The sequence below is a fragment of the Oculina patagonica genome, chromosome 9 (genome assembly GCF_052425735.1).
Source record: "Oculina patagonica isolate OP01 chromosome 9, crgOcupat, whole genome shotgun sequence".
NCBI classification, from domain to species: Eukaryota; Metazoa; Cnidaria; class Anthozoa; order Scleractinia; family Oculinidae; genus Oculina; species Oculina patagonica.
The window spans coordinates 11,848,794-11,863,651 of record NC_135766.1 but is presented as its reverse complement, the minus strand read 5'-3'; the positions used below and the strand labels follow the sequence as shown (position 1 = coordinate 11,863,651).

The window sequence follows — 14,858 nt, the reverse complement described above, 5'->3', positions numbered from 1 at the left end:
GGGTGGTAATCTCTTATGAAACTCACATTACGTAAGGGCAGCATGTCTTGCTTGAGTGGTGAGTTTCTTATGGAGCTCATGTTATCTGAGAGCAGCCTATTGACCTCGTGCTAAATTATTAATTCTTACTTAGGTGGTGAGTTCCTTATGGAACTAATGTTATCTGAGGGCAGCATATTGACCTCGTGCTAGATTATTCTATCTTACTTGGGTGGTAAAATCCTTATGGAACTCATGTTAATTATGTCCTACTTGCGTAGTGAGCTCCTTATGGAACTGACGTTATCTGAGGGCAGCATATTGACCTTGTGCTAGATAATTCCCTCGTACTATCTGGGGTGGTGAGTTCCTTATGGAACTCATCTTATCTGAGGGCAGCATATTGGCCTCGTGCTGGATTATTTAAACATATTTCAGTGGCTTGAACGAGGTATTACGGGAAAAAACTCGACATCAAACGGAAAACTCGCCGAACACGAATCTGGTAATGGAAGAGTTTCTGCGTCTCAAATTTAAAGTGTTTCTTTTGTCTAAAACAGTGGTGAGTTCCTTATGGAATTCATGTTATCTGAGGGCAGCAAATTGACCTTGTGCTAGATGATTCTGTCTTACTTGGGTGGTGAGTTCCTTATGGAACTCATGTTATGTGGCGGCAGAATATTAACCCTCTGCTAGATCGTTTTGTCTTTCTTGGGTGGTGAGTTCCTTATGGAATTCATGTTATGTAAGGGCAGCATATTGACAACGTGCTGGATTATTCTGTCTTAATTGGATTGTGAGTTCCTTATGGAACTCACGTTATCTAAGGGCAGCATATTGACATCGTGCTGGATTATTCTGCCTGACTTACTTGGGTGGTAATCTCTTATGAAACTCACATTACGTAAGGGCAGCATGTCTTGCTTGAGTGGTGAGTTTCTTATGGAGCTCATGTTATCTGAGAGCAGCCTATTGACCTCGTGCTAAATTATTAATTCTTACTTAGGTGGCGAGTTCCTTATGGAACTAATGTTATCTGAGGGCAGCATATTGACCTCGTGCTAGATTATTCTATCTTACTTGGGTGGTAAAATCCTTATGGAACTCATGTTAATTATGTCCTACTTGCGTAGTGAGCTCCTTATGGAACTGACGTTATCTGAGGGCAGCAAATTGACCTTGTGCTAGATAATTCCCTCGTACTATCTGGGGTGGTGAGTTCCTTATGAAACTCATCTTATCTGAGGGCAGCATATTGGCCTCGTGCTGGATTATTCTCTGTTACTTGGGCGGTGCGTTCCTCATGGAACTATTTTTATCTAAGGGCAACATATTGACCTGTGCTAGATTATTCTGTCTTACTTTGGTGGTGAGTTCCTTATGGAACTTATGTTTTCTGAGGACAGCATATTGACCTCGTGCTAGATTTTTGGCTTACTTACTTGTGGTGAGTTCCTTATCGAACTCACATTATGTGGGGGTAGCATATTGACTTCGCTCTGGATTATTCTGTCTTTTTTGAGTGGTGAGTAACCAATCGATCCTCGTGATTGATTATTACCTCTTACTTGGGTGGTGAGTTCTTTATAAAACTCATGTTATACGAGGGCAGCATATTGACCTCGTGCCAGATGATTGTCTTAATTTGGTAGTGCGTTCCTTATGGACCGTCTGTTATCTGAGGGCAGGATATTGATCTCGTGCTAGATTTTTCTGTCTTACTAACATTGGTGAGGAGTTTTTTTTATGGAACTCATGTTATGTGAGGGCAGCATATTGACCTCGTTCTGGATTATTCTGTCTTTCTTGAGTGGTAAGTTCCTTAGTGTCCATAATGGCATGCATTTCTCTACTCGACAACGTTTCTCCAGTCGGCAATTATGTTTTCCACTCGTACGACTCGACAACCTATCACAGGGCCATTGCTCAACGACAATTTATGATGGATGATTTCTAAGTGTCCTTAATGAGATGCATTTCTCCACTCGAGAACTACGTTTCTCCAGTCGACAATAAAGTTGTCCACTCGTACGAGTTGTAAGACGTATTTTTGACTCCTATCATGTCGACAGTATTGGACAACCCTCGCCTACAGCTCGTGCTTTCTGAAGACTACGGAATATTTCGGTAGTTAACTCGAAGTCTTTCGAAGATTTCAAAATTTTACCCGAGATCCATGACGTTCCCCCGGAGTTTTGCAAAGACGAATCGAGGTTTTCTAAAGCTCTCCGTTCCAAATGATAATGATTTATGACAACAACCGTGCGATTTTGTACTCGAGGTCGTGCGATTTAAAATGGAAAATGCTACCCTGTATATGAGATAGTTTCTAACTTTATTATCACTTCGTGATTCGAACTGAATAGTATTCTACATATTTGTCAGATCTTGATACAAGTGTTTTAGAGCGGTTTTCACTTGAGTGTCGAAAGTAATTTGCGTTTGCTTTGGTTTTGCGTTCACTACGCTTAGTGATTGGTTTAAAAATTTCGCGCCACTTTCTCGGCCAATCAGGAGTAAAACCAAAACCAATTGTGACTTGCTCGCGCACGTTTTCCCGCGCTTGGTGCCAACTACATGTAATTGCTTCGAGTTTTGATTGGTTCACTCGATTGTCTGTGTCCTTTGTGATTGGCTAGAGTAATTACTTTGGTTTTGGTTTTACGACACTCAATTGAAATCTGCTCTAATTCACTTCGTGAATTGAGTAATTTAACTACCTAGGTACTTCTTCATATTATTTTGCTTTTCTCTTTTCATAGCAAAACTTTTTCATTCTATTAAATAAATAAAAATTGTATATTATAGTAAAGTAAAACTACATTATACATTAAACTTCATATTTACAAATATAAAATAAAATAAAATCTAGTTTTTTCTTAAACTTCTAAGGAGTTTCGTCTAGATAAAAAAATAATAATAATTTTATCAAACTGAAATCTATATTCATACCAATTTCTTGACTGATCTGTGCACTTGCAAATGTTCCAAAACGTAAAATTATAAGCGTTTTTTTTTTTAAGAACTACACACCATCCAAAGGCAGTCAAAGTACTTCAAAGGTGGTCTTATGAGTAAGACTTGCAAAATTAAAAATGACCGTCAATGCTACACGCAAGAGGGATGGAACTCTTGGAAAAGTGGGAAAGCTTGCTAATTTATGAAGATCTTCTGTTAAAATGTGTACAAATAGAAACGACAAGACAATGTTATAGATCTTAAAGAGATGGCCTAAATGAATATAAATAAATGACCTTTATTTAGACACGGTTGGGTTTAAAGCTAGAAGCTTGTGGAGCCGTGTATTACCGATCGATTTGGAATTTATAACTGTTGGTTTGTTGAAAGGAGGAAAACCAGAGAACCCGAAGAAAAACCCTCGGAGCTAACAAACGCAAACCCACGTATGACGCCGGGTCCAGGATTCGAAAACGGGTCGCATTGGTGGGAGGCGAGCGCTCAACTCAACCTGTGTATTAAGTTCGGCTTATAGAAGTACGGCGTTTAACCCGGACCTAAGAAATACATATGATAAGTTACAGCAGAATACGTTACGTAACTGTACGTTATGTTATGTTACGTTGCGGTACGATACGTTACGTTACGTTGCGATACGTCATTACACTGCTTTTTTGCCGGCGTAGGCCACCTTAGCCCATGCCCGTTGAGTACATTATGATCGTTCTGACCGTGGCATGTTTTCTCTTGCAACAAGGTTAAGTTCTCTCATTATGTGCCAATTTACGCTACCATAGCCCATGTTCGTTAAACAGATCATGATCTTTCTGGTTGTGGCAGCAGAACCGTTGGACTCGCGCCATTTTCTAAGTGCCTCACGACAACACTCCTGGCCATTGTCTCTTTCTTCTTCTTCAATTGCATCAAGGATAGCCTCCTTGACCTTTAAACCTCTAGCAAGTGTCTTCCACAAACGTCCCACTCTTAATTTCTCAGCTACCACGTAACGTACACTTTCATCAGGGGGATGTTTGACACGTGCTTCCCCTGATGAGGGAAAAATTCAATTTACTTTATGGGTTTCAATTTTAATAACATAAAAAGCATACTTTTTATTTACTTATGCAACGCCTAGGAGTGACAACACGCTAAAAGACCCGTGTTTAAAGATAAAAAAAGGCTTATTTTAGGTAATATTTAACAATTTTTCGCTCAGTAAATCTCTGCGAATATTGCCCAGACGAATTTTTTAGAATAATTTTCAGAGGTGAATATCAAGAACTGCAAAATAACAATAGACAACAAGAAAACATTAAACACAAGTGCTCGCTTAACTTGCATACGGTGTAAACAAGTTTAATTCATCGATTGTGAGCCAGAATTTACACCAATTTATTACTTTAAGCAATAAAACGGGACAAAACAAAACAGGCAGTTATCTGGTACATTTGTTTAGTCGCTGAATACTTCTGAGCAATTGTACGAATTCTTTTCAAATGAATAGCTCCGGTCTCCGGTCACTGAGTTTCTTATGTCCGCGTGCGATCTACAAAACCACCGTGTTAATGGTCACTTATAATGCCTTGAGAACCATCTCTTTGAAATATTTTCGGTCAAAACGCCTTGGAAGTGAATTTTCAGAATTCCCAATGTTATGAATATCCCGGACTTGGAATGATTTGTTTCAAATGAGCGAAAATTCCATTCAGTAATTGTCCGCCATGTTTACTTGCCTGAATGTCAAAGATTGCATACCTTAGTGGCCAAGCTGTCAAATGATTAATTACCGAGTGCCGAATTTTTCGACCAATCAGAATGCCCCCGATTTCTATATTCACCTCTGAAATTATACTATTAAAAGATAAAGGAAAAATACTGGTGGTTAAGAAGTGCAATGCATTTAGCGGGGATCCAACTGAAGGTAGGGAAGGGAGTGGAATTGGGAGTGAGTAGGAAACTGGGGGAGTATTCGAAGGAAATATGGAAGGTAGTCAGAGGGGAGGGATAGAGGAAGCGGTGGAGGGAGTGGGGGAAGAAACGGGGAAAGAGTGACAAAGTGAGAGAATGGGGAAGAATGGATGAAAAACTTTAAAGCGTAAAATTGCCTTATTTTTTTGTTCACAAAATTTCATGGTCGACCATCTTGGAAAAGAGGGGTGCTTAAGAGAGAAAGGGTGGGGGGGGGGGGGGATGTTAACAAAATTGAACTGCTTGAGGGGTCTTAATGGAGCTTTTACGGTAATTATGTTTACCATTAAGGAGACGATTTACGATGTGCTCCTTCCCTTCACCTTCTTCTTTCAGAAAGCTAACAATCACATCAAAGCACTTTTGTTGTTCATCCGGTTCCAGCCTTGCGAGAGCAGTGAAGAAACTTGTCACAGCAGCCCTGTCAGAACTTCTCGTAGAATGATTTTCATAAATTTCCCCTTGTCTGATTTCCTCTAACACACCTCTGCATGCCACTAGGGTATCCATCAAAGGCGCATCGGTAAGGTCCCTGTCATCCAAAGGCACACCAAAGAACTCAACAGGAGTTTTCTGCAAACGAAACGCCATCAGAAGTTTAGAAGATTTCGATCAACGAGACATTGGTCACATGTGGAATAAGCACAATCACTGGCTGAAAATATCGCATCGATACGAGATATGAGAGCTGTCATAAATGGAAAAAGGGTGAAAGATTCCATGTTCTTTTAAATGTAGAAAAAACGTTTTCCAAGTAAATTCTCCAGCGTCAAAATGTTTCCCGTAACAATCTTCAAAGCTCGAGTGGGCACCAAAAGTTAGCCCTCCCCGACCCCTTCTCGTCTGAATAGCATAATTTTTCTTTAATTTTTCCATTAAGCTGCAGGCGCTGTTAGCAGGTTTCATCTCGTTCTCCAAGGAGTGTGCACGCGAACAGTAGATGGCATAGCACTATAATTCAATCTATGGAATGGACTCCAACCCAAAGAAAGATATGAAAGATTGCAAGGAAATTCCACATCACAACAAGATTTATTTCCTGAAGAGTGTAAACTTGAATAAAATATTGCATATAAAACGTTTCAAGCCACAAATCTGATCAGTCGAATGAAATCCTTGAATCGAGAAGAAATCATTCAAGAGCCAAATCAATATTTGAAAATAATACTTGGGGGAGGGAGGTTATCGGAGGTATTCCTGCTTCATATTTGTGAAAGTTATTGATGAAATATATAAACAAATGAGAGACAGTGTTTCATCGGGATATTCAAATCCATTTTTGACGAAATTCGAGGTGTTTGGATAGCCTATGAAACACTGTCTCGAGTGTTTGATATATCTTCTCAATCGAAACAAAAACTATGCCAATTAATACCAGGTATTCAAACCCCCTTCACGGTTATGATTTTCTTTGTTTTAACTTGATAAATTATTACAGTATGACTACTCCAACCAAGGTCACCCGAGGAAATTCTTCACAAATTGACCAATAGTGTTTGCATGCTAAAACAATAAAAATGGTCACAAATTTACTCTTCTGTAGCATGCAGCTGGTGTAGGTCCACAATTTGTGGGAAATCTATTGTTAACAAACAAGGTTTTCATTTACTTTTTGAACAGATTTTGTTAGGTGCCTTTGGTTGAAGTAGTCGCACTGTAATAGGTCCGAGAATGGCTGATCAATTTTTTTCATTCGTTTCTTCGTTCATATATTTTTTGAAGGAGGAAAGATGTAGATTTTAAAAAGAGTCATGCGGCCAAAACAAGCACATTGGACCACATAACCTCCGAAATTTGAATTTCCCTTGGTTGGCAATCATTGCATAAAAATTTTTTATAAAAGGCTAACCTCTGTATCTCTTGAAGGGGGAGGAAGTTCCATTTCCAGTCTACACAACAGACTTTCTTCTTTCAATTTTCGGCTACTGCAAAACTCGATGGTTAGGTCTCCAATGGTAACGACGTGCACTTTTAGACTTCTCTTCATAGAATGATGCTCTTGAAACCTGTAAGAGAAACTTCAGTCAAAATAGGATAACAGAGCAGTTTTGGTTTCACCGTCAAAAGTCACTATAGCACTCTTTGGTAAAGCTTTTATGAATTAAGCAATAGACCACACTTTCTAGGGCTTTACTGGCGTAATAAAACCACGCTGGATGTTGGAACACGAGAAAAGCTTGTAAATCACGAGCCGTCAGGCGAGTGATTTACAAGCTTTTCGAGTGTTCTCCCAACATCACAAGTGGTTTTATTACGCCAGTAAAGCCCTAGAAAGTGTGGTTTATTGCTTTTATGAAATAACTATAGAAAACGTTCTTCAAAGAAATAGAAATCTATTTTATTTTTCGTGATCAAATGTCTTATTCTCAACAAGTTCATCGGATGACGCGGTAAACCAATCACAGCAGCCGAAAGAATAAAACACAGGTTCAGCTCCACAAACAAAATCCACAGATCGACACGACAAAAACGTTTTAAAGTTCTCTTAAGGCTATAAAAGTCATAAGAAAGGAAAAGGATAAGACAAACTGTCATGGTATAAAATGTATTCAACGATTTTAAAGTTCTTTGACGTGGAAATCTAGCACAGTGTGGCCGGAGTCATTCTTCGCGAAAGTAAAAGCAGGTAAAAGACTGCACGAAAACTTTGCAAGTTTCCAAACTTCAGAGACTGACGAAGGTGTAAATAAAGAATAAAGGTTAGCTCCACAAACACTGCTTCAGAAATTTGTTATGAATTAATTTATTTCGTATTCTTTCGTTTTCGCTGAATAACAGACTTGGGAGAAAGCACTGAAAGCACGTAAAACCGAAGATATAATACAAGAACTCAGCGTGAGGTTCTGCCATCAAAATAATTCAAGTTCATCGCGACCAATTTGATGCAGTTTTAATTCTTTTCAAATAACATTTCCGAGTTAATGTTGAATGGAACCATATCCATGTTTTTAATATTTTTGCGGTCCGGTGAAAGCGGATCTGTTTATTGTGTACATTCTCGTATGTTTGTCTCTGCCTTTTTTTTCTCTAGTTCCTTCGCTCAAACTGTGGTGGGCGGGAAACTCAATTTTCTCATCCACCCTCAGTAAATTTTCATAATGATCATTTACGAGAATCGTACATCCTCTGTTTCAACCTTCTGATAGACCAAAAGAATACATTAAACTAACGTTGATTCTTCGTCCTTATGCGTAATCGAGCGTAGTGCAACCATGTCGGGACAGAAGCGGGACTTTACAGGTACAATAGTAAATAGGTTTTTGACCAATCAGAGCGCGCGCAGTATCTGAGTTATTTTATAATGTTTTTTTAATGTAGCTCCCACTATTTTATCATCCTTTTGTCATAATCGAACACCGATATCAGCAGTGACAAGAAACAATTATTGGATAAGGTTGAGCATGATAGCAAGAGCCATCTATTGGAGGTTTGTGTTATGTTGTATAAGTTAAGTTGAAAGATTTTTTGGAAATGCTAATGTACTTTATGCAGACTCTGTCATGGCAATCTGGCTTCTTCTGCTGGCAAGCTTGTCAGGTGACGTCATTTGACATGATTCGTACTGCATACATAAATCCTAGTATTTGTATATATGACGATCCGACTTCAAAATTGAGATATCACATGCATGTTTTATAAAAAAATCATTACTAGCAGTACCATGGACGCTAACGAAACTCCAAACCCGTAATTTCAAACAGATTTAAATTTTTTCAAACTTTGTATACACTGATGTTAATTCGCGTGTTAGTATTATCATGTGAGTAAGCTTACAGGAATTTGCTTTTCAGAAGAGCTAACGTTTTCTACGAAAAAACAAGACTCCACGTACAAAACAAAAATGCAAATTAGATGGTGCAGCAAGTAGGAGGAACCAACCAATTTACAATGTGCTTCGAGTTTCATCGACCAGACGAGATATTTACGTCAGACAGACAAGATTCACCACCAAGCCTCGGTTCGAAGTGCTAACTTGTTAATTTTATAAAGAACGAATTTCCAATTGAAAGCAGCAAAGTTGAAAAGAATACCCACGTGAAAACTGCATGGAGGTGGCAGAGGGTTGAGAATAATGTGCGTAAACGAGGCTTGTCAGTAAGGGTTTTTTAAAACATTTCACAATAAAAATTAACGGTAAAATTGCGCGACGTTTCGACCGCTCTTCAGTCAATATCTAGGCAAATGTAAGAAATAAAATTTTCATAGATATATATAGCTACAAAGAGGTAAAACCGTATGAAAAATATTAATGAAGTAGAAATATGTAAAAATGTATGTAAAAAGAATTTACAAAGTAGTTACTAAAAACAATAAAAGCATGCAAAACTAATTAATAAAAATTATTTACAAAACTTTCGCACGAATAGAGTCAGATTGAACATTGAGACTCGGTCTCAGTTAGTTAATAAAAAAAAACATTTCGTAAATAAGACAGTCAAACTTGTTTTTACGTTGAAAAGTTATTGGTAAGATCCTTTGGGGCCAGAGAACGAGGCTTGGTTGTGAATTTTGAGCATACGAAGTAACAAGCATAAGGCCTATTACAAAACTGCTTCAACGCGATTAAACGTTTATCGAACAAAATAAAACACTTATATTTAGCTGCTCCAAAGTCGAGCATTTCTGATAGACACTATATGGTATCAGCACACTACATCATCACTTACAAACAACGATACCTTTTTAAAGGCACTTTGGGTAACCGATACCGTGTTTGACAAATCCTCTTTAAAATGCCAAAAAGACCCATGTTATTCGGATGGAACCAAACACATTAAAGATACTTTGACTATGTACCTTAGAACAAAAAAGCCCTTCCGATAACCCAGTTATAGCCTCACAGTATTAATAGACGATCCGAGGTAGTTCGCACTCTACAGTCTTACCTGACGAAAAGGTCTTTCACGTGTTTAACATTGACTGGTTTAACTACATCTCCTGAAAGGAACACAAAGGCCATATCTTCCGGCTTCATTAACTCCCATGCACTTTCCTCCTCTAACAGGAATTCATCCTCCTTGTCAATAAGCTCCCTTCTTTTGTCATTTGGACTGCAATACAGAGTCAGCTTAGTACTAGACCCAAGGCGAGTGTCTGCCGGAACACAAGCTGTGAAAACTGCTGCTTGCCTAACGCATTCTGTGTTGTAATCACCAGCTATCTGAACAGTCTGAGAGCTTGTTCTCGTTTCCTCTCTTGCTGTTTCTGTTGGTGCCACTAGTGCCATTGCTGCTGTTACTGCTGCCAGTGCTGGCGCTGGTTCTGCTGGTGGTGGCGGTGGTGGTGGTGGTGGTGGTGGTGGTGGTGCTGCTGCTGCTGCTGCTGCTGCTGCTGCTCCTGCTGCTGCTGCTCCTTCTCCTCCTCCTCCTCCTCCTTCTCCGTCCCCTTGTCTCACCCCTGACTGGACAGCCTGCTCGCGGGCTACTAATTGAACGACTGATGCTGTGCACCACTCTAGCCAGCTCCAAAATCTTCAAACAAACAAGAGCAAAGCAATGCATGTAAAGAGTGAGGCGTTTCAGAAAAAGATCTCACTATTATATGTCAAATATAATACATGAACAAAGATGTAAAATCGAACAAGAATTGGTAAAATGAACAGACAAAACAATACAACACAGCTGCTTTAGCATACCCAGAAAAGTGTCTAACACTGAATTTGATTACAGCTCCATCAAAGCTTAGTGAATGCTTGAGGCTATCCGTAATTTCAGTCCATCCTCTGTCTTCGCCATCAGACTGTTGAAACAAGACCCTAGCACGGACGGACGACAAATCGGGAAGGTCAGTGTCTGGTTTCTCTCTCAACGACAATGGCAGCTGAATAGTTACGGGCTCCTGAAACTCAACTTCTCTGTCACACGAAATTCTCAGGATGGGCCCAGCCAACATTTCCTTGCTTTTTATTTCTTTACTTGGAAACTCTTGTACCTAAAAAAACACGTAATAAAGTACTTAGCAGATGTCACGTGAAATAGTTGATAGGGCACAATATCTCCAGTCTGAGTAGTAAGCTGGTTAGGTGTATTCTCAGAAATATAGTCTACAGCTATTTCAATAAACGTTGTCAGATGAAAGCGTCACAAGCCTACGAGACAAGACCGAATGGTAGTCTAGGTAGTCAGATGGATTTTGCGTATTGGCGTAAAGAAAATATACAAATGTATTTGCTTTACCTCTTATGAGACTTTTTCTATAGCTTTTGTCTTCACTGTATCATGGCCTTAAGTTTAACAATTCTTCTAAACTTTAGCGGAAGAAAAAACGGATTACTGTTCGTTTCGTTTCGGTGTTTTCGACTCCTGTTAGCCTGAAAAGCACTCCGGTTAGCCAAAATAACGCTCAAACTAGCCTGTTAACACTTCAGTCTTAAAAATTATAATGGGTTTCGCTTGTTTTGCTGGTTTCGTTTCGCCGTTTCGGGATGACACGCTTACCTTGACAGTGACACAAAGCTCTTCTGTTGTACGTACAGCACTTTGAGGAATGACAACCCTGACCGAGGGATAGTCAGGCAAGGTAAGGGTGGCCTGATCGGATGTAATGGTGAACACGTGAGACTTAAGACGGCAGACCACTGCATATGTGGAACACTGTGTGATCTTGGATTCGGCGACAGGAAGAAGGTAGTTGGGAAAATCGTTGCCATAAGCTTTCTCGAGGTCTGAAATAAATATTGTGCAGAAATAGAAGTAATACTGCCACAAACATCAACACCGCCTAACAGCCAAATGCAACCCTCTAAATGTCTCAATGGAACTAATTTACAAGTCATACAACTGATTAATCTGCGCGAGTTTTCCAGTTCATCATTAGTAATCGTTTTCAATCTTCCATAACTTTGACGATCCGCTTTCTTTGCATTTATTGTCATTTGGTTGGTGTCCCACTTCCTTAGAGAAGTATTCAATATTCTCTGTTTATTTGCAGTCTACTTCGTACAGCAATGTGAGACGCATTGGTCTAATGGTTAACGCACTAGACTACGGATCGAGCGGTCCAGGTTCGAGCTCTGTATTCTTATAATCTTGAGCAAGACACTACTCTTAAACAGTGGAACCTCGATACAAAGAGCCTCTATACAATATAATTAAAACTATAACAAAATTCTCGATCGGTGATTGGTTATAAGCAGCCCGATTTGAGCACTAATAGGACAGTGTACGCGTCATGCTTGTAATTGGACAGTGTAATAGGACAGTTTACGCGTCATGCCTGTGTAATTGGACAGTACGCGTCATTTTGCGCGCGCTGTTGTTGTGCATTTTGTTGAGTAAACTGCTATGTTTTTCAGTTTTTATAAAAACGTTAAACCATTTGACTAAAGGTTAGTTTGTTACTCAAATTTTGTCATAGTTTTGATTAATTGGTAACAGGACTTCGTGTCGTCCAATTCTGTCTGTAATCATACTCGTGATTAAACAAATCGGACTCCCGCTTCGCGGTCGTCCGATTTTGTTTATCACTCGTATGATTACAGACCGAATTGGACTCCACTCAGTCCTATTACCATTATAAACGACGTTCTCGGTTAAATGAGCGATATTTTTTCCCGGAAAAGAACTTCGATATAACCAAACTTCATTATAGCAAACATAGTTTGCCAGTCCCTTGGCCCTTCGTTATATAGAAGTTCCCCTGTCGATGCTTGATGGTACAGAAGCCGGGATAAGTTCCGGCAGTATGGAAAACTTGGCTCGAAGTAGTCACTTCTTTACCTTACCTTACCATTACTTCGTACAACAATCACATGGCTAAAATCGCTTTTTTACATTTAACTGACAGTGATTACAAATAATTATACAGTTCCATCGAAAGACACTTAAGAGATAATAATCAACTAATAAGAAGCAACGGTGGTTTAGATTGATGAAGGCTAAGATGAATTATGAACGACGGATTTTTAAAAAAAAAAATTGGACTAATAACTCAAGAAAAGATTTTTATATGTAAGCGTTTTGCTCATTACCTGTCAGGGATCGAATGTCCACTGTCTTATCAATGTCCACCCACTCATTGCTGGCCTTGTCAATCAACTTTTTCACCACCACCTCATATCCCTTAAGGTCTGCCGCACTGTGAGAAATGGCCAATGTAACTTCCTTGTTGAATTCAAGTTCTCCAGGAGTCTCATTTGATAGTTCGACCACATCGCTAACAATGGCTTCATTCTCTTGGAGAGGAGGAGAACATACTGAAGATTTCCATGTATGGAGAGTCATCGGTCTGTCCTCAGTCACAGCATCGGGTGGGAATATCACGTGCACCGCCACCTTTGTGGGGTCCCAGTGGCTTCCGTTGTTGGTTACAGTGTCTCTGACAAAATAAATAAAAAATTATTTTTATAAGTGATACTTCAAACATTAAAATTGTGCACTTGCAGTGAAAAGCTGTCAATTGAAATAGTTGTCGTTAACCATAACGCATTGCTCCTTGAATCTAGAGTGCGCCATTTTTTTCTCTCATTTCTTTGGTCCATCCGCGCTCACAAAACATTTTATAATTACGGCAGGCCAAAAAAAATATCCTTTCAATCAAACTGACGTAAGTTTAAACCTATTTCTCCAAGAGTTTATCTTTAATATGAGTTCAATCAACAGAACATTTTCCCAAGGCCAATTACAATCACACCAGCCTCAAGAGTCCTTATGCGCCCGATGAGGATAAGTAAGTTATTACAGTCGCAATAATTAAATGATCTATCTGTGACATAGGCTACTAAAGAAATGTCATCTTCTCCGAGAAGTCGAAGCTTTGACCGTTCGCACACTAGTCGGGAACTCTACCCCTGAGTTACAGAAATTTCGTCGACGTAGGAGCTGGATTCAAAAACTGCCATGCAAGGACTACTTTTAAGAGAACATAGAAATTCTTCCTAGAAGCTTGTGTCACTTACTGATTAACATTATTTTCATACAGTCATGTACAGGTATATAGATGTATATCAAAATAAGGCTATCCAGTATTGCCAGTTAAATAGGTATTTACCCGTAAATGAAGCTTCTGTCCTCGACTTCACTGGCCTCAGGCTCGACTTCTGTGTCCTCCTCAGATCCGACTACAATCTCCTCCTCAGATTCGATTGTAATCTCCTCCTCAGATTCTTCTTCTTCTTCCTCTTTCTCCTCTGATTTCGTAACAGGTTGAAATAAAAAGATAAAATCAGTAGAAATATGAAATGCAATGAGCAAGGAACTGACACACAACACACGTGCTGTATGCAGCCCACTTGAGTGGACTTAAATTTGTGTAAATCAAACCAGTGACAGAAGGTATTTTCTTCGAAAATTGACTTCAATTATTCTTAGGTTTAAATCACTATGTTTTAAAAAATTACCTTTTTTAAAATAAACGTAATACCTTTTAGTCGCAAAGTGGCCCCTGGTCGTTTTCCAGTCTGTATTAAATTCTAAACATTTAAAAATAAAAAAGTGGTTAGACATATTATTAGCCGGTTCAACTACATGTGTGACTTGGTTATTCTCATTCCTGGCAACACATGAACTTGGTTGAAACTCATTCAAGGTTGTTAGTGTTTAGCAAACTTTCTACGAGCTATTGAAAGTTCACTTTTCTTGCTAAAACAATTTACCTAACTAGTAACAATAGTTTTATTCCACAACAGAAACAAATCAAATATTTAACAAACTAAATAAAAACTATGCATGTTTGTAGTGGCGGGGTGCAGCACATTACTTGCCAAGAAAGCCTGCTCTACAGCAACAATCCTGAGATAAGGATAATATCATTTGAAGTACTTAAACAAAACACTTGTTGCCTTTATTACGTTGTCTGTGCAAACACGGTCTGTCACACTTCTTGTCCGATCGTAATCATCAGTCGATTAGCTTAGATGTTCGTTAGTGTCGCAGTTAGCTTGTATCCGTATAGCTAAATGCATCTCACACTTAAGTTACATGTATATGTATCTTTTTATCATCATCATCATCATC

At 39.0% G+C, this 14,858-nt stretch overlaps 1 protein-coding gene across 1 annotated transcript in view; it reads right to left on the bottom strand.

Moving 5' to 3' along the window:
- Positions 1–2,297: 2,297 nt before the first annotated feature.
- Positions 2,298–14,858, bottom strand: part of LOC144665646 (uncharacterized) — a 123,121-nt gene continuing 110,560 nt past the window's right edge. The window contains 9 exon segments of the mRNA XM_078526912.1: positions 2,298–3,984; positions 5,190–5,478; positions 6,755–6,911; positions 9,792–10,376; positions 10,541–10,836; positions 11,343–11,569; positions 12,875–13,221; positions 13,894–14,032; positions 14,266–14,314. Of these exon segments, the coding sequence (XP_078383038.1) occupies positions 3,653–3,984; positions 5,190–5,478; positions 6,755–6,911; positions 9,792–10,376; positions 10,541–10,836; positions 11,343–11,569; positions 12,875–13,221; positions 13,894–14,032; positions 14,266–14,314 (2,421 nt within the window). The 3' untranslated portion in view covers positions 2,298–3,652.